This window comes from Phragmites australis, chromosome 14, assembly GCF_958298935.1.
Source record: "Phragmites australis chromosome 14, lpPhrAust1.1, whole genome shotgun sequence".
Lineage (NCBI taxonomy): Eukaryota > Viridiplantae > Streptophyta > Magnoliopsida > Poales > Poaceae > Phragmites > Phragmites australis.
The window spans coordinates 5,244,294-5,269,784 of NC_084934.1; the positions used below are offsets into that span (position 1 = coordinate 5,244,294).

The 25,491-nt window shown below is 40.7% G+C and overlaps 1 protein-coding gene across 1 annotated transcript; it reads right to left on the reverse strand.

The window, feature by feature from the left end:
- Window positions 1-16,877: 16,877 nt before the first annotated feature.
- LOC133891785 (pentatricopeptide repeat-containing protein At5g64320, mitochondrial-like) lies at window positions 16,878-20,419 on the reverse strand. The gene is made up of 2 exons (XM_062332534.1): window positions 18,849-20,419; window positions 16,878-18,342 (listed from the first exon to the last, which is right to left on the reverse strand). Exon 1 carries the CDS (start codon window positions 20,417-20,419, stop codon window positions 18,941-18,943), a length of 1,479 nt encoding a protein of 492 aa, XP_062188518.1. The 3' UTR covers window positions 16,878-18,342; window positions 18,849-18,940.
- Window positions 20,420-25,491: the final 5,072 nt, after the last annotated feature.

A 25,491-nucleotide genomic window follows, 5' to 3' on the forward strand; every position in this document is an offset into this window, starting at 1 on the left:
ACTTTGATGTTGTTATTTTATACCTGGAACCTCATGTGTCGATACAAGTCATATTCGACACCTTATGTATCGAGTACACCTGATTTCTGGTTTACCATATTCGACACCTCGTGTGACGAATACACCGTATTTTTGCTATATAAGGTGTTGAATATGGACTATAGTGCTATATTCTGTCTCTCGTGCACCGAATATGACCGGACTCACGTTTTTTTGCGTCCAGTATACCAAAAGTCAGTTTTCGGTAAATAAGATGTCGAATACGGATGCTAAAATTATAAATACGAAGATATGTTATCTATTTCGATAAATACGATCGCGTATGTTATCTAATTTTAGATTTTAGTTTTGGTATAGCTGCTGCAAGCTGCTGCAGATAAATACGACCTAAGTACTGCTCCGTTTGTTTGCTTGGCTACAGATAAACCATATCGTCTCAGCGCTGATCATCTCCCACAACCGTCAGGAAACAAATGGTCATCGCAGCCAGTGACCGAGCTACACTACAAAAGCCAGTGCTCAGCTTCGGATTCTCTATTCCCCAATCGCTTGCTGAGAAGCTGGGAACACTTGCTGTTTCGAGTTGGAGCGCTGCCGAATCCAAGGGGAAACAAAAGCTGACGTGACCGACGGTAAAATGCCTCGGCCGTGGAAGCATCGTGCTTGGCGGCTCACACAAGCCTAATTAGTTGGGGAGAGCGAAGCCTTGGAAGCAATTGAGTCAATGGTTGAGATTCTATTGGATTATAATGTAATATATATATATATATATATATATATATATATATATATATATAAAAGAAAACTAGTCTGTATTTTTAAGTACATACTCGCTATTATGATATACTATATAAATGAATTGGATATAATCATTTATTACTATGAGTATATTTATATACTCATTCCAAGATACTCTGATGTGAACTACATGAAAAAATTGAAAACAGTCTATCAATTTTAATAGATTTTGATAATACTTTTATAATTGTACATAAATGTAATATACTAAAAAAAATGTACAAACCATATAAAAAAAAGTATACATATTACTTGGATAATCTTATATACTCACATGCTTCATATACATACCGTTTATCACTTGAGATATTCCTATATTATAAAATACGTATATGAGAATACATACTCCCGGGACTACCAAACATGCATATAATGAGAAGGTGTCCGTTCTAAAAGGCTAAGGATAAACAAAAGCTTACACGACCGGATGGTAAAACGCCTTGGACGTGCAAGCATTGTGCTTGGCAACTCACACAAGCCTTATTACTTGGAGAGCGAAACCTCTGAAGCAATGAGCCATGGTTGACATTCGATAGGATTGCAATGTAATAGTAAATAAATAATAATTTAAACTTAATTCTTTATTGATCTTTTATGAGTATATATATAAGTGAGAAGGTGTTCGTTCGGGATACACCTCTCCCGAACGGACATATGTTCGTTCAATGGGCAGGACAACTTCCTAGCAGTTGCTGATGTAGATCATTTGATCTCTAACATTCTTACTTGATCGATGCTAGTCTATGTGTATACATATTATCTTGAAAGCTCCTAAAAAATCATGTGAAAAAATATGAGAAGAGTAATAGTGATATATTATTAAAACTTCTTTAAAATTTAGTGTAAAAATAAAGAGAAAATGATACAATATATATTGATTATTGTCTCATTTTAAACTCATGTGAAAAATATTTTAAAAGGAAAAACTCATAAACGAGTTTATAGAACAAAAGATATATCTTTGATACCTCCTAAAAACAACCTTGTAGGAAAAATAAGAGATATGATATATAATTTTGTATAGATATTATCTTATTAAAATCTTTTATGAGAAACTTTGTAAGTAAAACTCAAAGAGAAAAGAGTACAATATGATGTATGACTATGTTAAATTCAGGAGGAGACTCCCCTGATCCTTGCAAATCTCAAAGTCGTCGTATACCAATACCATGAATGTATTTTTGAAATATCGATGTTGGTAATGACTGTGAATAAATCTGCGAGGTTATCACAAGAAGTATGTGTCGACAGTTGTAGGTTGTTTGCAAATTATTTTGGAGTTTGTTTGCAATCATTGTGGAGAAGTATGTGTCGATAGTTGTAGTTTTTCGGTCATATGATTCTTCAGAATCTAGATAGTTGGTGAAAATCTCTAGTACCTTTGGTGATTGTTTGTGATTTCCTAATACGATTGAGTCGGGGTATTCCGATGTCACAACATCATGAATTGAGTGCACTATTGAGCTAGATTGTAGATGTTGCCCATTCACTGGGTGTATACTACACATTGGGTGTCTGTCAACTTGAGGTTGACTTGCGCTTACTATTTGAGAGGGTTTTTTCCTCTGTTTTTATTGGCGCTTGCAAGAAGTTGTATCCTGCTTTATGGTCGTACTTTTCCCCCCTCTTATTTTGAATAGCGAGTTGAGTGTTTTTTATTGGTACCTTCACTCTTTAAGGCACATTTTTAGAAGGATTACAGGATTTGGTGACACATTTATAGTTAGTAAATGTATTTGGCAAATTATTTGTAATATGATGCAAATTGATGATTTTCTGAACTTGGAGTTCATATTCTTGAATACGTGGATCTGAGGCGGAAATACCTTAGACATTCCAATTCATTTTCTAGCACTTGAAATCTCCCCATAATACCGAAAAATAGTCCTCATTGAATATACAGTCAGCATACCGAGCTACGAATAGGTCCATGTGAGGGGCTCGAGATATTTAATGATCGACGAAGATTGATACCCCATGTTAATCCCTAATTTTCTGTGTGTGCATATGGATGTATGTTGTGGTGGTGAGATTGGTACATATATAACGCAACCAAATTTATGCAGATGAGAAATACTTGGTGGATTTACGTGTACTAATTGTAGATGGGAAGTACTATGATATGCGGTAGGCCGCAATGGAATTAAGTCAGTAACATGTAAAATTGCATGACCCCAACATGAGGTTGGTAAGTTACAATTTATAAATAAGGGCCATGTAATGAGCTTAATTCTCTTGATAAGAGACTTTGCTAAACTATTTTGAGTATGGATATATGAGATAGAATGCTGAACTTGAATTCCTATATCCATACAATAGTCATTGAAGGCATGTGAGGAGAATTTTGTAGCATTGTCCATTCGAATTGATTAAACTTGTAATTTAATAATTTGAGTAGAATGAGCTTGTAATTTAATAATTTGAGCCATTACTTTAGCACATGTATGGTTTCATGTGGACAAGAGATACAGGTGGGACCATCATATATATGCATCTATACGAACCAGAAAATACCTAAATGATCTAGTTAATGGTTGGATAGGACCACATATATTGTCTTGAACGCATTCAAGGAATTTGAGTGGTTCTGCTTGAATTTTAAGGTAAGAGTATATTAAAATTAGCTTTCTTGTGGTACATACAGTGCACATAAAGTATAAAGATTTTAGGAATTTAGCATTACTAAAATCATGATCAATAGAATTGCTGATAATTTCTCGTATCATCCATATGTTGGGATAACCAAGGCGATCATGCTATGTTTGGAATGAATTTACATTCTGAAAAATTACCTTGTATTACATTTGCTATGATTTTGATGTATGTGTAATACAATCTTGATGATAGAGGGAATTTTCTTAAGTACTTGTTTGCCATATCTGTAATTTTTCCATTAAGAGGAGACATTCCTCTTTGTTATCATCACGGGTTTCAATATGCAAACCATTATGACGGGAATCTCTATGAATTAGTAAGGAACGTGTTGAATCGGGATACAATAAAGCATTATCGATTATGACTTGGGTACCTATAGTGAGAGTAATTATGGCACGACTTGAGCCAACAATCACTGCATCGCATCCAACAATTGTCAAAACATTTCCTTGTCAGAGTTTGAAAATATTTTGTTTTCCTAATTATATAATTTGTGGTGTAACTATCCATAAGGTATATTTCCTCCTCCATCGGATTGACTCCCGTAGAAATCTATATATAGAAATGAAGAATTTAATATGAAATTCTTTATCATATATATATATATATAATACATATAAACTTTATTTAGTATCATAAATACTAATACAATATTGTGACATACAATATATAAAGATGTCAACTTATTATTAGAACAACTAATAGACGTAGATAACCTAGTATCTTAGGAATTGGGAGACTAGATAAGGTCTTAAACATGTGATACGAAGCAAATTCGATGATTATGTTTTTCGTGCTCATGTGATCTTCTGGCTGCTGAAGAGTCTGATTGTTACTTAGTTCTTTTGAAACTTGTTGTGAATAACTAACCTCTTTTGTGTTGTCAGTTTGAAGATTGAAGTGTACTTCATATCTTTATCCTTGAGCAAGTCGGTTAGGTTCCACAGATTATAAATACAGATCAATTAAATGTCTCAGGGTGCGGCATTTCTTAGTGGTGTGCTTGTAGCAGTCAACTTGCGATAAATATTAGTTTTGTCAAATTTGGGTTTAGAAATGCATTTCCCCTTCTCTGGTGCACATGGCTTCTGTTTCTTGTTGCGTCTGCATTTACCTTTAAAGTTCGTTGGTTGACGTCTAAAAGAGCAACCGAACTTGTTATTATTTTGGACATTAGAATGTACTTTAGGTAAAGGAGCAGCGCTAATTGGACACTGATGATGATTCCTTAAAAGGAGTTTATTATGCTTTTTGACCTGAAGTAATACATGTATTAAGTCAGAATAAATTTGGTATTCTCTTGCATGATAATGTTGTTGTAAAATCCTATCAGCGGGAAGCATAGTAGATAAAATTTCTCTATCTTTTCAGCACATGTAGGTTCTTTTTTGCAAAAACTTAACTTGGAACATATTTTATGAACATCGTGATTGTAACCTCCGATGGATTTGAAATCCTAGAGTCGGAGATGTGTCCATTCATAACTTGTATCAAGCAAAATGATTACCTTCTACTGTTCATATCTTGTTTTAAGAGTTAGTCATAGAGTGCTCAGATTATCTTCCATCAGATACTATCACATCCCAAAATTTCAATTTTGAGATATGAAAATTTTAAAACAATAGAATAGTATTTTATTATTTAAAAGTTGTTTCTAATTTTTTGGCATTTAAATAATTTAGTGATAAAATATTTTATTTGAGTTCAAAACTTTCCAAAATACCTCTCTTATATAAAATCCTAAACCTAGCTAGACCCAGCCCTATCTAAAGCCCAGCCCAGCCCCACCCTTCACCCAACATGGGCCTAGCCCATCTCTCCTCGCAACCCAGTTCTCTCACCGCGCGCCCAGCTCCTTCAATATGGGCTGAGCTCAACTCAGCCAAGGAACCAACCACGTCGCTTTCTCCTTCCGAAGACACCTGCCATGAACCCGAGCCACCAGTGCTGATTCCCGTCTCCTCTCTCTCTCTCTCTCTCGGTCCACATGGCCACCACGTCACCCATTTAGCTTATGTTTCAGTGCAGTCAGTAGTGCTCAATCGCTGTCATCTCATAACCTCGCCTTCTCACGTCATTTCGGAGTTCAAGATAGCCTCAAATACAAATATTGACAATACCAAAGTTGTAGGTGTCTTCGAGAGCGTCGATTTGCATCTATGGAAGTCCCCATTTGGATAACAAAGCTAGGAGTTACGGCCCTCGGAATCAGTGCTTCACAGATAGGTCTGAGTTCAAATAGTTTCTATTATGACTCATTTTTGGAAATCAAAATGGCATTTTAAGAAGTTCCAATGAATACCAAAGTAGTATATCTTTTCGAGTACTACAAGATACAGTACAAAAATGTCCAATTTGGAGTTTGAACGGTGGAGATACAGTCCACAAACCTGAGCTATTCGTTTCGTCTTCCACCCGTTCGTTTCATCTTCCACCTCCGGTCGTTTCCTCTCCCCACTTCATGGCTAGGCACACCCAACCCTATAAATAGGACCATAACATCCTCCCCTGCCCCTCTAAATCCCTACCACACCATCAGGTTGTTGCTATGGCTCGTTGTCTTCGTTGCCAGCTGCGTTTAGCCATGAGATCAGTGATTGGCACTCACGTTCCCATCGATCTAGCACACCAAATGCCATGTCCTTTCGTCAGGATGTTCCCATCGTCATTCTCCACTAATCCCCAAATCAGATCGGCCAAAGGTGCATCATAGAAGCTAGTCATGTGGTCGCCATCCACGTTGTGCTGTGTTTGGCCACGTCCAGGGCATGAACCGAAGAATCCATCAGCGTTCCTGATGATCCAGCAAAGCCATGCCACACACGTCACCATATAAAACATCGAGGGAACCTCAAGATCCCTAAAGGGATCAACCAGATCTTCATCAACACGATAGGAATGTGAGCCGGACTTCCAATGCCGCATGCCACCTCGACAACCACCTCCCTGACCGTCGCAACAAGGTGAGGACTAGCCCCTCTCCTCCTTCTTTTCCGATGTATTGTCATCATATGTAAGCCCATATCTAAACCCTAGCCCTAGCCAAAGCCCTATCTGTACCACGACGATCATCGCCGTCACGGATGGCTTCGGCGTTCCCCGGCCTACCAGAGGTCGGATCACCATACCTTTGTCCAGCATGTGCCCAGGATGTTCCCTATGTCTACACAAAATAGGTCGGCCAGTAGAGCACCTACGCCACATGGATTAAGGTCGCCATGCCTGTTGTCCAGTGTTTGGTCGCATTCTGCGCGCACACCAGATTTTGCATTTGTGTTCCCCGTCAATCCAGAAGCCGTATAGATGCGTCAACTATATCACAGCGTGTCCCATGGAGTTTTCTACGTGACCCTAGGAGCCCTTTATTGGTTGTGCAGTGACACGACCGAAACGCGGTTGCCAACCGTAGCTTGCCATAGCCGTCACCCATCTCATCTCCACTGATTGATCTTCCTCTCAGGGGATGATTTGCCCAAATCCATGCTATAGAATTATGTTCCCAAGAAGTATAAATGTTTCTGTTCAGACATTTTCTCAAAAAGCCAATATCTGGGAATGCGTGCATCTTCATCGCTGCATCTCAACACGGCCATGGTTGAATATGAGATTAGTCATCGTTGCTTTGCCGCTACCTCGGAGGACCCCTTCCAAAACCAATCATAACATTGAATTATCCTTTCCACATTCTACGCCATGCTTCCCTTATTTCACTGAAACACCACCGAAGCCTAGCGTTAATGTCAGTGGCCATGCGCCCGATCACCGCCTTCGACGAAATCCGATCCACTCCATCGTGCGAGCGCCTACGCACGCCCCAGCTGAGGCGAGCACCTCCTCGAGTCCACGTCAATGTGACCACTTGCTCTAAACTGACTTTCATAGCCACCGAGCCCCCTCAAGTCAGCGACACCAAAAGCCCACCACCAGTCATCGCCTTGTTCCACTCTCTCTATCCTCTCTGCTGGTATGCATAATTGCAAGAAACCCCCTCCCTTTATCCCTTTTATTTATGTCTTTATTTTCTATTTAAGATGTTTGCATGTTAGCCCCGACCTTCTATAGTCAATTTTGTTCCATCCCTCATAATTCAAATAGAGTTCATCATTTCAAATCTTGTTCAGCGAATTTTATCTAAATTCCAAGCCACTTTGTAAATTCATCAAGTTTCCAATGAATAAGCCTTGTTCATGCTCGATAATTAATTGATCACGTAGTACTATATAATTATAGATATTATTTTAATAGCTAGATGCATATCAGATGGCTTCGATGTATAGAGCTCACATATTGTTATACATATGATATGAATTCAATATTAAAATAATATTTATAAAATTATATAAGATCTCATATGTCAATATTCTTGGACATCTTTGTACGTCCTTCGGTAAAACCCTAGTTTCCGTCGTCTTGGATTCCTTCATGTTAAATCTAGTCGACCTAGTTCTTTCTTCATCAAAAGCCCCAACCCTTTGTTCTTTCCTCTTTTGATTTGCAAATTGGGTTTTATTTTGTATTTATTTGGTTTTGCTTTTAATTGCAAGTTTTCACAAGTAGAGTACGTTGTGTCTAGAAGAATCGATGATCTGCAAAGTCAAGACTTTAGAATATTTCAGGACCTAGTTTACAAAGATCATGAGTAGCATCCAGGCAAGTGTCCTTAAACATCTTGCACCTACTTTAGGATTTTATGTTAGTTGTTTATCCTTCATGCGTTGAATTTGTTTGATTTTCTTGTCACCGTTGAATTTGTCTGATTTTCCTTATCGTTGTTGGAATCCTATGATTAGTGTTTACTAGAATTTGTCTGATTTTCCTTGTTGTTGTTGGAATCCTAGCAGTCAATTGGAATCCTATGATTAGGGTTTACTAGAATTTGTTTTGTTTTCCTTATCGCAGTTGAATGAGTCGTGGGAATAAAGAGTAGATACGCTAGTTGCTGTCATGGTTAGGTTATAATTTAAACATGACTAATGTCTACTCAACATGAACTGGGAATGGTAATTTTTGTAGCAACATAGAGTTAGGGATCCTAGCATGATGGTTGGCTTGATGATGGTGTGGGTATGCACGTGTGAGGGATGCACAGTTGGGTTGTGGTTGGTACCTGTGCGGGATCCTAAGGAACGATTCTTGAAGCATGTAACCCAGCTAAACCACACAACCACGAGACCAATATGGGTATGGTCTGGCAAATTAATTAGCCACTCCTCCGATTCTATAGGTACCAGTGGACGGTTGAGTGGCATAAGAAGGGGCTTCTGCAGTAATAGAATCACTGTTAGCGGTGAAACCTTAGTGGGTGTTTACAGGTCAGTGGGAGCTTTATAACGGTCTTGTAGTGATCTCCTGGCGGCACATGATAGAAAGTGTGCAATTGCATGGCCATCATAGCAACATGGAGACTGTCACCTGATAATATGGGTGATGAAATCATGACTCGTGGGGAAATTTATGCAAACTCTGTAGAGTATAAAACTGATCGATCAGTCGTGCTCACGATCAAGAGTGGCTTGAACTTCTTCTGGATTAGTGGGGATCTTGGATGGTTAGTTTTGGTAGTCGGGTGGTGGTAACCCGATGAGTTGGTAACCGAATATGAAATATCTGGTGAGTTTGGTAGTCAAATAAAATCTAATGAGCTGTTCTTGTGAAGTGAGTATCGTCACACATAGTAAATAGGACTGATATACCTTTTTGAGTCCTAGGTTAGGATGGCACAGATGCAGTAAACCTGAGTCAAACTTTTCTTGTCTTAAGTCCTCATGTCATACTTTGTCATACTTACGGAGTACAATATGTACTCACACTTGCTATTTCCAATAATAAATGTTGTTCAGTTGGAAAAGACTACATGGAAATCAAGGAAGTTGAAGACTACAATGAAGATGAAGTGTCCTATGTCGCGTTGCCCCCAGTCGACTGTCTATGGTGTGCCCTGGAGCTTTTGTCAGAGTTTTCTCGTGTTCTTCCACTGCTGTTTAAAACTCTGGTATTTATTTCTATAAAGTTATTTATATTCGATATAGTATTGTGTTTATCACTAATGACGTCACTACATGTATGATAAAACTGATCCTGGTATACATGTAGTTTACATCTGATTTGGCCTTATAAAATCGGTTGTGACATAAGTGGTATCATAGCTATATGTCGGCTGTAAGAATGTGACCATAGCTAGAAAAGACGTTTGGTAAATTTCTCGATAATCCCACTGGAAAAGATGAAGATCCGCTTCGGAAGACTTAACGGTTAAGATATTCCACTCACTTAGGTGCCATTTTGTTTACTGAGTGAAAGCCCAACTATATACAACAAACTAGCAAACGTCGTTTTGTGTTTTCTTAACAAACAAATTTTTAAGGGGGTAGTTGATCGCAAGACAAACCCTAAGGCCCCATGCTCTTCACTCTAATCTCTCTAGTCCATCCAAATCTCGATGTGAGATTTCTTTTAATAGGGTAGATTTGTCACAACCCAAAATTTCAATTTTGGGATGTGAATATTTTAAAATAATAGAATAGCATTTTATTATTTAAAAGCATTCCCTAATTTTTTTGGCATTAAAAATATTATTTTTTCCCAGTCACAAAATATTTTATTTGAGTTCAAAACTTTCCAAAATACCTCTCTTATATAAAATCCTGAACCTAGCTAGACCCAAACCTATCTAAAGCCCAGCTCCACCCTTCACCCCCACCTAGGCCTGGCCCATCTCTCCCCACGGCCCAGCTCTCTCACTGCGCGCCAACCTCCTCCAATCTAGGCTGAGCCCAACTCAGCCAAGGAACCAGCCATGCCCTCCTTCTCCTTCCGAAAAAGCCCGCCATGAACCCGAGCGACCAACACGGATTCCCACCTCCCTTTCTCTCTTTTATTTATGTCTTTATTTCCTATTTATGATGTTTACATGTTAGCCCCGACCTTCTATAGTCAATTTTATTCTAGCTCTCATAATTCAAATAGAGTTTATCATTTCAAATCTTGTTAAGTGAATTTCATCTAAATTCCAAGCCACTTTGTAAATTCATCTAAATTCGGCAAGTTTCCAAAGAATCAGCCTTGTTCATGTTCGATAATTAATTGGTCACGTAGTACTATATAATTATAGATATTATTTTAATAGTGGATGCATATCAGATGGTTTCGATGTGTAGAGCTCACATATTGTTGCACATAGGATATGAATTCAATATTAAGATAATATTTATAAAATTATATAAGATCTCACATGTCAATATTCTCGAACATCTTTGTACGCCCTTCTCCGGTAAAACCCTAGTTTCTGTCGTCTTTGATTCCTTCATGTTAAATCCAGTCAATCATTTCTTTCTTCATTGAAAGCACCAACCCTTTGCAAATTGGGTTTTATTTTGTATTTATTTGCTTTTGCTTTTAATTGCAAGTTTTGGCGAGTAGAGTACGACGTGTCTAGAAGAATTAATGATATGCAAAGTCAAAACTTTGGGATATTCCAGGACCTAGTGTATGAAGATCATGAGCACCGTCTAGGTAAGTGTCCTTTAACATCTTGCACCTACTTTAGGATTTTATATTAGTTGTTTATCCTTTATGTGTGATTGTCTAAATTGGAATCCTATGATTAGGGTTTACTAGAATTTGTCAGATTTTTCTTGTCATCGTTGAATGAGCCATGAGAATAAATGGTAGATACGTTAGATGCTATCATGGTTGGGTTATAATTTAAATATAACTAATGTCTATGCAACATGAATTGGGAATGGTAATTTTTTTAGCAACATAGAGTTAGGGATCCTAGTAGGATGGTTGGGTTGATGATGGTGCGTGTATGCACGTGTGCGGGGATGCACAGTTGGGTTGCAGTTGGTACCTGTGTAGGATCCTAAGGACCGGTTCTCGAAGCATGTAACTCGGCTAAATCGCACAACCACGAGGCCAATATGGGTATGGCCTAACCAATTAATTAGCCACCCCTCCGTTTCTGTGGACGGTTGAGTGACACAAGAGGGGGCTTTTGCAGTGACAAAATTACTATTAGCGGTGAAAGCTTAGTGGGTGTTTACAGTCGGTGGAAACTTTGTAATGGCCTTGTAGTGTCTCATAGCAGCACACTATAGGAAGTATGAAAAGTGCTTGGCCGGCACAACAATACGGAGACTGACACCTAGTAATGCAGGTGATGAAACCACAACTCGTGGGAAAATTTATGCAAACTTTGCAGAGTTTAAAACTGATCAATCAACTGTGCTTATGGTCAAGAGCGGCTTGGACTTTTTCTTGATTAGTGGGGATCTTGGATTGTTGGTTTTGGTAGTTGGGTGGTGGTAACCCGATGAGTTGGTATCCGGATATGGAATATCTAGTGAATTTGTTAGTTGGATAGAATCTAATGAGCTGTTCTTGTGAAGTCAGTGTTGTCACACATAGTAAATAAGATTGCTATACCTTTTTGAGTCCTTGGTTATGAGGGCATAGATGCAGTAAATCTGAGTTAAGCCTTTCTTGTCTTAAGCCCTCATATCATATTTTTCCACACTTGCGGAGTACGATATGTACTCACACATGCTATTTTCAATAATAAATGCTGCTCAGTTAGAGAAGACTACGCGAAGATCAATAAAGCTGAAGACTACAATGAATACGAAGCATCTTAGATCGCATTGTCCCCAGTCGATTGCATGTGCTGTGCCCTCAAGCTTTGTCAGAGTTTCCTCATGTTCTTCCACTGTTATTTAAAACTCTGGTATTTATTTCTATAAAGTTGTTTTTAGTTGATATAGTATTTTTTATCATTGATGATGTCACTACATGTCTGATGAAACTAATCCTGACATAAATGTAGTTTACATCCAATTTGACCTTGTAAAATCGGTTGTGACAAATACTCGTATTTAAGATCCGGATAGATATGATGCCTTATTATGTACAATGCACCATATTTAACTTGACCTGCGAGCGGTTAATCTCCCTCTTGGAGAGGTTGGGGTGTCACTACCATCCCGCGGGATGCAAGGCTGACCTTGATATCCACAGCCCATGTCGGTTAGTTGTGACCGTCGAGCGTGAGTGCATCGAACTCTTTGCTGGTCATCTTGACCTACACGGATTTAAACCATAGATTTGGTTAATTTACTATAGGTAAATTAAATATCATCATGGTAATGTTGTAATAATAATACAAAATATGTAAAGTCAAGTTGAGACTTGAATTATATAGTGTAGACCTCAAATTATGTAGCTAACACGTTGAAGATAATCACCAAATGTGGTCAAGATCTTGCAGTTATAGGAGGCATAATCTGATATTTTTCAGTAGATGTATATGTTCCTATTACCTTATGTTATACTAAATATAATATTGGAAGAATACATTGAAGGTAGTCATTAAATCAAGATGACAAAATGTAGACCTCACAGTAATGGTGGATAATTTGTAAATATGCACTAGATGCCATAACTCTATTACTTTGTGTTTCACAAATATTAAATTGAGGTAATCCCTTAATTTGATTTTGCATTTTAATTCTTCTTGAATTAAGCACTTTTGTGTATAAGAGCTCTTTGGGCTTAATTAAGCTGAATTAATATGTAATTTTGCAAGAAAATGATCTCAATTGTAAAAATTAACACAATCGTAAACAAAATAACATGTTATAGGGATTGCATGAAGCAAACACATTGAATATTACATAATATTTCAGAAAAACATGGTATAGAATATAAAATTACAATAGTAAACAACACAATGTGCAATTATTGTAAATATCGAGTGCCTAAACATGAAAAGTACTAAATACATAGTACTATTTAGTTAGACCATATTGTAATTTATTACAAACCTAGGGGTCAATTGCAAAATGGCCTTAGACATACAATGAGTGCCAAGACAACTTGGGTCGGTGCCCAAGAAGTTTGGGCCCATCAAGGCAGGCACAGGGGAGAGCACGGTTGGACGGTAGGCCGCAACCTTTGCCTAGGCCTGGGCCTTGGTGACCCAGGTCAGGAGCGCATGCGCGGCCGCATTTAAGCAGGGCGGGGAGATGGTTAGGGCATCGCTACACCAAGCGCATCGCTGCATCGTCGCGTTGTCGTGCCACCATCGCCACCGATCCGTCACGTCGCCTTGCCTTTGCACCGCTGTGTCGCCGTCTTTAGCGATGGGTATACTCCTCTTCCGATAAGGAGGAGAGGTAGCCAAAGTAGTCGTCGTTAGGGGCCCTACTTCCGAAGCCCATGGCCGCTGGAGACCAGGATCCTGGGCGAAGGCCGGGGCGCCTATCCGCCGCTGTGGTTGCAAAGCGACTGAGTAGACGGCAGGTCAGGGTGGAGTCCGACGTCGATGATGCAGCCACCATGGGGGTCGTTGGATCCCTTTGCCGGCAAGGTAGGTGTCGTCGAGGCCTGTACCGCACGGAGGGGAGGAGCATCCGAGACAGCAGCGACGTCGACGGAGTCCATGGTTGTGGAAACGAAGTATAGGGGAAACCCACGGTGAGAGGCCATGGTTCCCTCTTGAGTCGTCATTGTGTTCGGGTCGGGAGCCATCGTGGCGCTTGTCAACCAGAGGGCGATGAGACGGGCACGGGCCACAGCGACCACGTACATGGGAATGGCGGGAACAATGGCTGCGATCTAGAGGAGCATGGTGGCGTCACTAGCCACCGCCTTGATTGAATTGAGGACCACAGCGACAACGTGTGAAGTTGGGGTGGTGACAGCGTTCGTGGCGCAGGACACGAAGAAGAGCAGCGGCAATCGAAGATAAGTTCATTCTTGCCATTTCTCACCTTCTCCGATATTTTTCTTCTTCTGTTCTTGATAGAACTTGGTAGAGCACAATTGTTGATAACGTGTTGAAATTCAGTAGGATTGCAATATAATAGTTAGCAAACAATGATTCAAACTCAATTCTTCATTGATTTTTCATGAGTATATATACAAGTGAGAAGATATTCGTTCGGGAGACACCCCTCCCGAACGGACACATGTTCGTTCAATGGATAGATCATTTGATCTCTAACACCAATGACCACACTTTACGGCTTACAAAATACCCGTTTGCTCCTATCCCATCTACCTCCGCGCCCGTACGGTGACTTAGAGATACATGCTGGCAGTGACACAGATGCAGAGCCACCAAATAAGGGTCCTTCTTCTTCTTTCTCTTCTACGTCTAAAAATTAAAGGAGGCTCCAGGTGGGCCCAAGGATAGATGGGCTTGAGCCCACCTGCCTCGGTGGATCCACCCCTGCATGCGGGGCGGTAAAAACACAAATTACTGTAGCAGAGATCGATGCTCGCTCTTACCGGCATAGCTCGCTCATTATTTGTTTCCCTCTGCACATTGCTGCAGCCCCAGTATCACTATGTTAGAGCTAATCTTGATATTTTGCATGTTTATTTCATTAGCTGGTGTGGGCTGCGTCAACAAAAACTACTTGTGCTGTTTTTGTGCTCGTGTTTGCATCCACCAGAGAGGATACTAGTGTGTGTTTGTGATAAACGCACTTTAGGAGAGAGGGAGTGATTCCCAACATTTGGTATTCAGAGCGAAGGTATGACGAAGACGATGCCGCGCGACGACGCTTCACCGAGCAGAGCCATTGTGAGCAGTGGTGAAGGCAACTCGATGACGACGGCGACGACGGGGAGGCTCCCGTACCCGATGCTGACAAGGACGAACTACGTGGCATGGGCGATGAGGATGAAGTATCTCCTGCGAACCAATGGCGCATGGGGTGCTGTTGTTCGTAAGAAGGAGTCCAAGGGCGTTGATGAGAGCAAGGACCAGCTGGCCTTGTCGATCATCTCCAGTCGATCGACGACAAAACGCTGCTACGAGTTGCGAAGAAGGAGACCGCCTCCGATGTGTGGGTGTCGAGCGCGTCCAGGAGGCAAGGATCCAGTCCTTGCGCTTGGATTTTGATAACCTTAAAATGAGTGATGCAGAGTCCGTGGATGATTTCACGGAGAAGTTCATGATGCTAGTCGGGCGCATCCGTGAGCTTGGAGATGCGATGGAAGAGAAGTACGTCGTGAAGAAGCTGCTGCGAACCGTCTCCAACAAGTTCATGAGCGTTGCTTCGTCAATAATATTATTCGGCGACATCAACTCTATGGCCATGAAGGAGGCTATTGGGTCACTGAAGGCACAGAGCTGCTCAAGGGACGAGAGGTCCAAACAGAAGAACAACTTCTCATGGCAAGAGGACATGACTCGTTGGACGAGGCCGTGGCCGTGGCCGCGGCGAAGGGCGCAAAGACAAGAGCAAGGTACAATGCTATAACTGCTAAGAGTATGGACATTATGTTTGGGAATGTCCTAAGAAAGAAAAAGAGGAGAAAGCCCTGTTAGCTCAAGGCTACACAAGCGACGAACCAGCACTTCTTTGAAGCTACGGGTGGAAAATGGCATATCAAGATTAGGGGAGTGATTGTTAGAGCTAATCTTGATATTTTGCATGTTTATTTCGTTAGTTTGCATGTAGCAAATAAGTAGTTGTCTAGTTCCTAGCATTGCAGCAGTGTGCGGTGGCGAAAGAAGAGCAACAGGAATGTGTGTGAAGTGTACAAGCATCGTGGCTTGAACCGAAGCGTATGGATCGAGCCGTGCGAAGCGGCTGCAGGCGCAAATATCTGCGACGTGCAAAGGTGAATGCATAGGTTCAGCTACAAAGTAATGGTCAATACTAATGATTAGTAGTTGCATGTAACTAAGTTGTGTTAGACCGTTTCCTCTGGGAGACGTTTATTTGCATGGATGCATGCACGTGTAAATGGCCAGGAAGAGAGCTAGTCAAGTCCATGAAGTGATTTCGTGGCTGGAGAATAGGTACTAGTTAATGATCTTGCATGTCATCTGCACGTTGCATGAGTTTAGTTGCATGAGTTTAGGAGCGTGGGGTAAGTCTCGGCCAAGTGAAATTGGCAGTTGTTATCTTTGCATGTACATGAGTCTATATATGAATAGAAAACGACGATAGTTGCTGTGGGCTGCGTCAACAAAAACTACTTGTGCTGTTTTTGTGCTCGTGTTTGCATCCACCAGAGAGGATACTAGTGTGTGTTTGTGATAAACGCACTTTAGGAGAGAGGGAGTGATTCCCAACACACTGCTCCCTTGTCAAAGTTGTTGGTGAACGCCTTTGTGATGCTCGGAGGAAAGCAAGCTCCTCGGATATTATGCTTCGCTGAATTAAGAAATGCTTTCCTTCATCGCAAACTTGATTTGTCTGCTTCTCAGCAATCCAAGTGCTTGATTTGTATGATGTTTGAAAAGTCACATGACAAGGTCCTCAGGAATCCGGACGTGGACCTCACTACCTTAGTACCGCAGAAATGAAGACCACAGCATCACAGACAGGTTCACAACCAGTGGCGACCAGCCCACACAGACGCTCTGATTCGTGGGTACTCACTGCCTCAGTGCCACTGGACAACACAATGAGAAAAAAGGAAACTACATAAGTCAGCTTATACAGTACAGTCGCCAAGCAAAACATTGCATAGTCATAGGGAAGACGCAGTAGATAAAACTTTGTAACTTGAACTTTCATGATAAAATCCAGTTTAACGGAATGGGAAGAAGAGATTAATCCATTTTTCAATGCAAACACACTATTTTCATGAGAATCATGAATCCATCCAAGCTCCCAGATAAACAGTGACAGAATTATGCAGCCACATGGAGGCCGTACCGGGCAATGGACCCCTCTTCCAATTTGTTCCTCCATATGATCGATTAGTAAGCCAACTACCTATACAACACATTAAGCTTTAATTTACTAATTTGGTCTTCTTTAAATCATAATATTTCATGTTTCAAACTATAGTCTCACTATTGGCCATGCCCACCGCACCATGGCTTAATTCCCCAAAACATCAGTTTCACAACTCCCACAGAAAAAGAAAAAAGTAATATAACACGGTTTTTTTCATCTATTTGAAGTATCAAGGTGTATCCAGTACCAAACAGGAATTCCTGTCTTTGGAAAATCCATACAGTTATCATACTGCTGATAATGGAATGTACCAAATAAATTCTGTGAGTTTCGTTTGGTAATCAAAGGACATAAGGATATCCTACAAGCTAAACATATAGTGTATGGTAACATATTACTTGTAAGGTGACATGAATAATGATTAATGGAAATCTGAAATAGACTTAAAGGTAAAGCATCCTATAAGAATTCTAAAAGCAGAAAAACCCTCGGTAAGGAGTATCAGAAAGGCAGTAAGGCACCAGCCGGCACCGAATAATCGTTGCAGGAAGGCAAAGAAAGGAAACTGGACCTAGGGTAACAAAATGTTAAGAAATGGATTAGGCAGGGAGCTATCATGTTGATAATATCCAAGTAAATACTATTCAGAAAAAAAATGTAAATCCAACTTGTTTTGTCTGGCTATGCTCAAAAGTTAAGATAAAATCTCAAATGCATTAGCTACTCCACAACAGAAAGATCCTATCAAGCTTGAACCACCTTTGAGCACCTCAATTAAAATTAGTTCTATCCTGAAGAACACACTGTATGCAAGTTGGGTCAAATTTCAAAACAACAACATGCTGAGATAGCATTTGGGGTGCACTTGTTTCCATACAATATGTCGCCTTTTTTCCAGTCAGAAAAAATATGATGTAAGAAAATACATTTGGTTAGAGATTGCACGTGGACTCCTGAATATCTTGGGGTGGTTCGATACTGCAGGTTGGAAGTCCAAAGACTGGACTGGTAGAAAGATTCATTATGTCTCACACATATTACCACTGTACAACCAGAAATCCTCTCTTCCCATTCAAGCATTTTCAGCCAACATTATGGCTGGAGTCTGACAAAGGAAAAAGCTAGTATGTTTGCTATGGTGCTTAATCTGTACTTCAGTATTGTAAGAGAAAAGGCTCCAACAGTTCTGCAAAGCTCAAGTAGTCAAGTGTTTAGATGCCAGTCGTGCTACAATTCATACAATACATGCAATTAACCCAAAACGAATATTTCCGTTGTTTCAGTTGAGTGTGTGCTCTTGTTTGGCATCACAAAAAGGTACATACATACAATTAGAGAACGCCTAAAATAGATTTCCTAATTTGCATAGTCCACAAGAATAACTAGAGTCAAAATTTTGTAAGAAATAGCCAATTCTTCTATAACACAAATATAGCTAGAAACAGGAGTGTTTTTGCAAATTGTAATGGGAGAAGCACAATTTAAAAGAAATTATTACCTTTCTATTTCCTTGTGACTTGTGAGTACAACTCAAAATTTTGTATTACTGTATCAATTGTCACTAGGCATACAGATGTAACAGATGTCATGGCACAGACAAGAATTAATTAATATTACATGGTCAACAGATGAAACTTCGATGGAACAAATTTGTAACAGGACTACAGGAGAAGAAATATGTACGAGATCAACCTGCATGGCGAACACTATGCTGGAAGTCAAGATGTGCCCATTTTGATATTTGAAACATACCAAGTTGCAGAGTCCCAAAACCGTGGCAGCCATTAAAACATACAACATATGAAATAAATCATGTTGTAATACCCCTCGAGATTGGCCGGCTGCCTAACAAAATTTTGCACCATCATTCCCCATATTCGCTCATTAGGAATTATTCCCCCACTTGCTGCTTTGTTTAGAAGCATAGCCGCATCATCAAGCAATCTGACTTTGCAGTGCCAACTAATGAGAATATTGTATGTGATAATACCAGGATGCACATTTTCATTGTGTAGCTTCTCTAGGAGATTTAAAGCAGCATGTGTCCATCCCATTTTGCATAATCCATTTATGAGTGTATTGTAAGTGACAATGTCAGGCGTGAGGCCTTGATTCAACATCTCCTTTGAGAGGTCTAGTGCATTGCGTACCCTCCTTGCCTTGCAGAGCTCACTAATCAGGATGTTGTACGAGAAATTATTTGGCTTAATTCCCTTTTCCATCATTTCCTCAAGCAATACCATACTACGATCAACATTCCCCTTTTTGCACAGGGCCTTTATCAGCCCATTGTAGCTAATAACATCTAGTGAGCAACCATGAAGTACCATTTTATTTGCAAGCCTTAGGCCCTCCTGCCACCTTCCATGGTGCAGAAATGCATGAAGGAGTGTGTTATAAGTTATTCCATTGGCTACAACACCCTCTTCAAGTAAGTTTTCAAAAAGATGTTCAGCCTCCTCCATCTGGTCATTGTTGCACAAATGACAAATCATTGTATTGTACGTGCAAATATCAGGTTTGCACCCCTGGGTCTTCATCTCTTGGATGAGCCTCACCGCCTCATCCATCCTGCCATCCTTGCATAACGCATATATAATACCATTGTATCCTTGGGAATTCATATTCAAGGCCTTCGCTGACATCTCATCCAGCATTGCTCTTGTGTCATCCCACCTGCCATTTCTGCAAAAGGAATGCAGCAAGGTCATGTAGGTTACTACGTTTGGAGCACAACACTTCTCCTCCATCTCACTAAGCATCCGCATGGCCAAACCAAGCCTCCCAAGCTCGCAAAGACCATGCATCAATATACTGTATGTGTGCACATCCAGTGGGCAGCCTTTTGAACCCATTATCTCATACAATTCTATCGTCTCAGCCAGCTTCCCCTCATCCAGACACCCACCAATCACCGTGTTAAACAACACGACGTTCAACTCCGGCACCCTCCGGAGCATCGCCCACGCCTCATCCACCTGCCTTGTTCGGCACAGCCCCTGCAGGAGGAACCCGTATGTCAGTTCGCTCGGCGTGCATCCCTTCATCATCATCCTGTCCACCAGCCTGGCTGCCTCGCGCACCCTCCCGAGCCCACACAGCCCGCGCACGACATCATCGAAGGTGTTCGCGTCCGCTGCACACCCCATCAGGAACATCTCGTCCAGGAGAATGGCAGCCTCGGCAACCCCGCCCTGGGCGCACAACGCGTGGATGACCGTCTGGTAGAGCACCGCGTCGGGCACGCACCCGTGGCGCGCCATCCCGAGCACTCCTGTAGGACCCTTCGGGGAACCGAGTCCTCGGGGACTGCCACGTGGCAGCCCCGAGCACTCTCTCCCGAGTACTTGGGCAGACACTTCGGGGAACCGAGTCCTCGGGGGCTGCCACGTGCAGCCCCGAGCACTTTCTCCCGAGCACTTGGCTGTTCGAACCATCGGGGGACTATGGTACTCGGGGGTGAGTGAGAACCCTTCCGAGCACTTTCTTCCCGGTACTTGGACTCTGTGGGTCATCGGGGAACTGGGGTGCTCGGGAACCAGAGGCTGTGGCCCCAAGCACCTTCTCTCGGAACTTAGATTCTCCTCATCCTGCAGGGGGGACCTCGCGGGATGGTGACACGTGGCGGACGGCCGGCCTGATCTCGGGACTCAAGGACCTCTGGTTCCCGATACACCGACAGCGTGGATAATAACATTCGCTTGTTGTTCGGTCTTAGCAAGAGAGAAGCCAATATGAATGTTCTCTCACCCCTCTAACAAATGATCCCCGCAACGAAAGGGAAAAATAGCAAATGTACTCCTATGTTTATGAGAGATTTTACAGTGCTTAGAAGTCATGATAGCCGTTAATTTGGACCAATCGAAGGATTAAAAATAGGGAGGTACCGGTTGAAAGGTACTTTAAGCTGTGGGCGGTATCAAAAAGTGTGAGTTAAGTACCAAATTGAAGAATAAGTCATATGGTAGGTTAGTAATTTTGTTATCCAGAGCTAATTAGGCAGAGGGGCTATATTACTATGTGTTACTATGTGTCCAGTCGGCATGGCGCTGGGTCTGCTGTACACGTACCTCGGCCCGCCGGTGACGTCGGCGTGTCCGGCGTGATGGTGTTCGTCCTCCTCGGCACCCGGCGCAACAACCGGTACCAGTTCTCACTGATGCAGGAGCGCGACCGGCGCATGAAGGCGACGAATAAGATGCTCAAGTACATGCGCGTAATCAAGTTCCAGGCGTACTAATCTATATATTTGAAAGCAAATCTTGCGGACATTTAGTACACAAGCTACAAAGAGAGGAATAAAAAATCAAGATCTGAATATTGTCGGTTCTCTCCAATTTGATGTTTGACTTGTACGCTCATTTAAAAAAAAAAATCAAAAGATGACCCATATCCCTACTAAAGTTATAACTCCTGCTACCTTTTATCTGACGAAGTTTTTTTTTTTCACCCGACGACTTAACTCTTGCTACTTCAGTAAACTAATTTGCTTCCTAAAATAACTCCCAATACATTAATTAGATGTTTAATTAAACAAAAATAATAATATGATAGATAATTTAAAGATGAAAGAGAATGTGCTTGTTTCTTATAGAAGAAAGAAGCTCTTTGAGCAATCATAGCTGATTATGAGACAATAAATTATTTTAAAATGTCTTAAAAAACTAGCAAGACACATATATCATTGAAAGCTTGTTTCTTGACATCAATTTCTTACTCTCTCTCTCTCTTCTCTTATGCATCACCTAAGAAACAATATATTAGAAGTAGCCTAAAACACATAGGTAGCATAATCAATAAACAAAGAGAATTCATCTTTCTATGGCTGATGCTCTGAGGTGTTGCATCGATCCTGCCGCTAGCCAAACGTTTGGGGTCCAATTAGTTGTCCGTATGAAAGCAATCTGAGTTAATAGATGTGCATAATCTTAAGAAAAAATGTGTTTAGTTGTCCATATACAATGTTCCAGTCTGGCTCGATGGATGCAAATGTACGTATGCAGCCTAGCTCGGACGAGCTTCCCTTTTTAGTTTGGCTCGACGAATGCAAGTTGTTGCATCCGCTCATCAAGCGGGCTCATGTGTCAGTGTGACAACATCACCTTGATGGGATCAACCAAAAACAATATCAACTCTAGTATCTGTTCATGCGGTCTTAGTTTCGATCAACCAAACAAAAACTCAGCTCAACCTATCCAACATAAATATAACTAACTAAATACTCTTCTTTTCAACAAATATGATTTCATTCAACTTGCTCCCCTCAACTTGCTCTTGGAATCCAATTGCGTCATTCTATGGCGGCGGAAGCCAGAGTCTAGAACAAAATGAAAATATCATCAATGTAATTTGCTTATAATTTCTATTTTCTTAACTATTATGTAAAATAGGGATGCACTATTTTCCACTTTTTAATACGAGTAAAATGCATAAGAGATATAACAACTTGCAAGGTAGATGCAAGTAGGTCATAAATATTGCAAAATGCTCAAACAAGTCACAAAAGTTGATTTGGAGGGGCACTAGGTGATGTGGAACAACAATCGTGGAAAGAGGTTCACCATGCAGTGCCAAGTCAACTTCAACATAAGCGTTTGCCCATTGACGGTTTAAAACTTCGACCTAAGATGGTCAAATCTAAATTACGGAATTAAAAACAATTGATCAATGAGTAAGATACAAGATAAATAAACTACACATAAGTTGATACAAGGCAATGTTTTGCAATCCTAGGATTATATGCAAAAACTTAATTTCTAGAAAAGTATATGGCAAGAATGTAAATTGCATAAATATGAATTGAGCTTAAAAGATAATGCACAAAGGAGACAATGAATTTTATCATGTGTTATCAGTGACTTGCCGGTTATACCTAATCCACGTTGATGTAGGTTCAGACCTTTAACCGCTCTCCTATCAAATCATTGATTCTCACAAAGAGATGGATTTGATTTTTGAGCCAGATTAGTCTAATGAAACACTCAACACCTCGATTCTACTAGAATTGCAACTTTCTACTCTGGCTAGGTGCACACAAGACCTCTCACAATTACCACCGAAACTCCTTCACAATTTTCTTGAAGGGCTCAATGGTGCCACACCTCCAACCCATCTAGGATGTGATAACCTCCAAGAGTAACAAGTTGATGATGCTTGCTTAAAGAATCACTAGTGTTACAAAGCTCAAACTCTTAATGCAAAGCACTAGAATGCTCTCTCTCTCTTATACAAAGAATTCACAACTAAGCAATAAGAGGGGTTGGGGGACTCAAGGTTCTCAAGTATGCAATCCAAATGGCAAAGAGAGTCCCATTGCACCTACTTGAAGACTATTTATATGCTACACCTTGAAAAGTAGCCATTACACAAAGATGATTGAGGCCCACTATTCTTGGCAATCAGACCATGCTACAACTAGTGATCGAACTACCATTTAGCCCAACGGCGAGAGAGTGCACTAAATGCACCTAATTTTTGAATGTTACATGCACTGGTGGTCAAACCGCGAGTCACTACAATCAGACCACCATGATGGTTAGACCACCAACCATTTCAGTCAGTCAAATAAGCTCTTTTAGTTCCAACAGTCAGACCGGACACCTTGATGGTCAGACTGCCAAAGGGACCAATGACTCTATGCCCCTTTCCACTCTCTCAAACTAAAGTTTCCCCATAAATGTAGTGCAAGTTTGAATAAAGTGGTAACTATAGATACCTCAAGTAAATTAACACTAATCACTCTTAATAGTACAACATCAATTCTATCAATCTGGTTATTTTTCTTCTCTAATCACCTTTGACCGGTACAAGAAAATGCACTACTCATATACATTTATCTTGAGCTAGCCATCTTCATGTTTTACATACATCGTTTTCTATTTCTTCATCAATTCCGGGACTAACTTTTTTCATATTTCAAATAAACATGTTACTCCACAAATAATCATTATCATTAATTATCAAAAGATAAATTAGAGACCTCAATAATTCAGCAACTAAATCCCCTCCTCCTCTAACATCTCCCTAGTTAGCAATGCCAAATCCAAACAAAATCCCATGGTTGCCTCCTCGCCGTGGCCAGGTTTGCATGCGTCCATGTGGCCTCGACAACGAGCCCACGACCATGTTGTGGATGACAATGACTGTCTCACCTCGGTCTTGCGCTCGATGGCCTCAGGCCTCAGCTAGTTCGACGATATGTGTGGCCTCCTTGTCGGCACTTTTCATGCTGCTCTTCAAGTAGTCAACATGAGTTCGTCAGGATCGTGTGAGTTCGTCATAGTAAGTGTTGTCGTGGCCACTCATGAAACCATCAAAAGAGACATGTCATTAGTGACGTCCGACCAGAACCCGTCACTAATGCACTATTAGTGACGATTCCAGTGACGACCCGTCACTAATATGTGGTCCGGGTTGGGACCCAGCCAAGGTCCGTCACTAATGAGATGTCATTAGTGATAATGAGGGAATGACTCGTCACTAAATATAGTAGTGAAGGGTCATCTAAAAGCCAATCACTAAAGATCAAGTCATTAGTGACGGATAGAGAGGGTACACGTCACTAAATGTAGCCTCGCACGGTTCATAGCTAGGGTAACTCATTAGTGATGGGTAAATAAGAACGCCCATCACTAATATGAAAGTCATTAGTGACGAGTTATGAGGACACCCGTTACTAATGTGAAAGTCATTAGTGATGGGTGCCCTTATCACCTGTCACTAATGACTTTCATATTATCCTATATGCAACAATACAATATTTGTCCGCCAACTTCTTGGCAAAGGGGTGATTTTTTTGGCAATTCTATTAAGGACCAACTAAATCTTGATGATTTGAAATTGGAATTGTACCTTAGCCTTTGAAGGTTTGCCTCCCTCTCTCCTCATCCTCTTGCTCATATATCTAGTGGATTCTAGAGTTTGAGTTGGAATCAATAATTTTGCTTCTTCTCCCAAATCTTGATATATGTGGATTATCCCCCCTTGGCCTTTGAAGGTTTGCATCCCCTTTTTCTCCTCCTATTTGCTAGATTTTAGGGTTTGAGTAGAATCTTGATATATTTATGCTGCAATTATGGTGCTATTATATTCCTAACAGTGAAATTATGTTGCTATTATGGTGCTATTTGGTGAAAATCTTGATATGTTTATGGTGCGATTATGTTAATTATATTCCTAAAAGGGAACCCAGTTTGCATAACCTACGTCTCATGTTCGGGAGTGTTTGATTATAAATATGACTTGGCAACTCGTCATATTTATAAGAAGATGCTACTAAATTATCCATGAACTTTGGATAGTTTAAGGATATGTGGTCTGAGTAATAGGTTTATGT

Bases quoted from the DNA above. Each gene is read 5' to 3' on its own strand.
- LOC133891785 (XM_062332534.1), bottom strand. From the start codon at position 20,419: ATGGCGCGCCACGGGTGCGTGCCCGACGCGGTGCTCTACCAGACGGTC.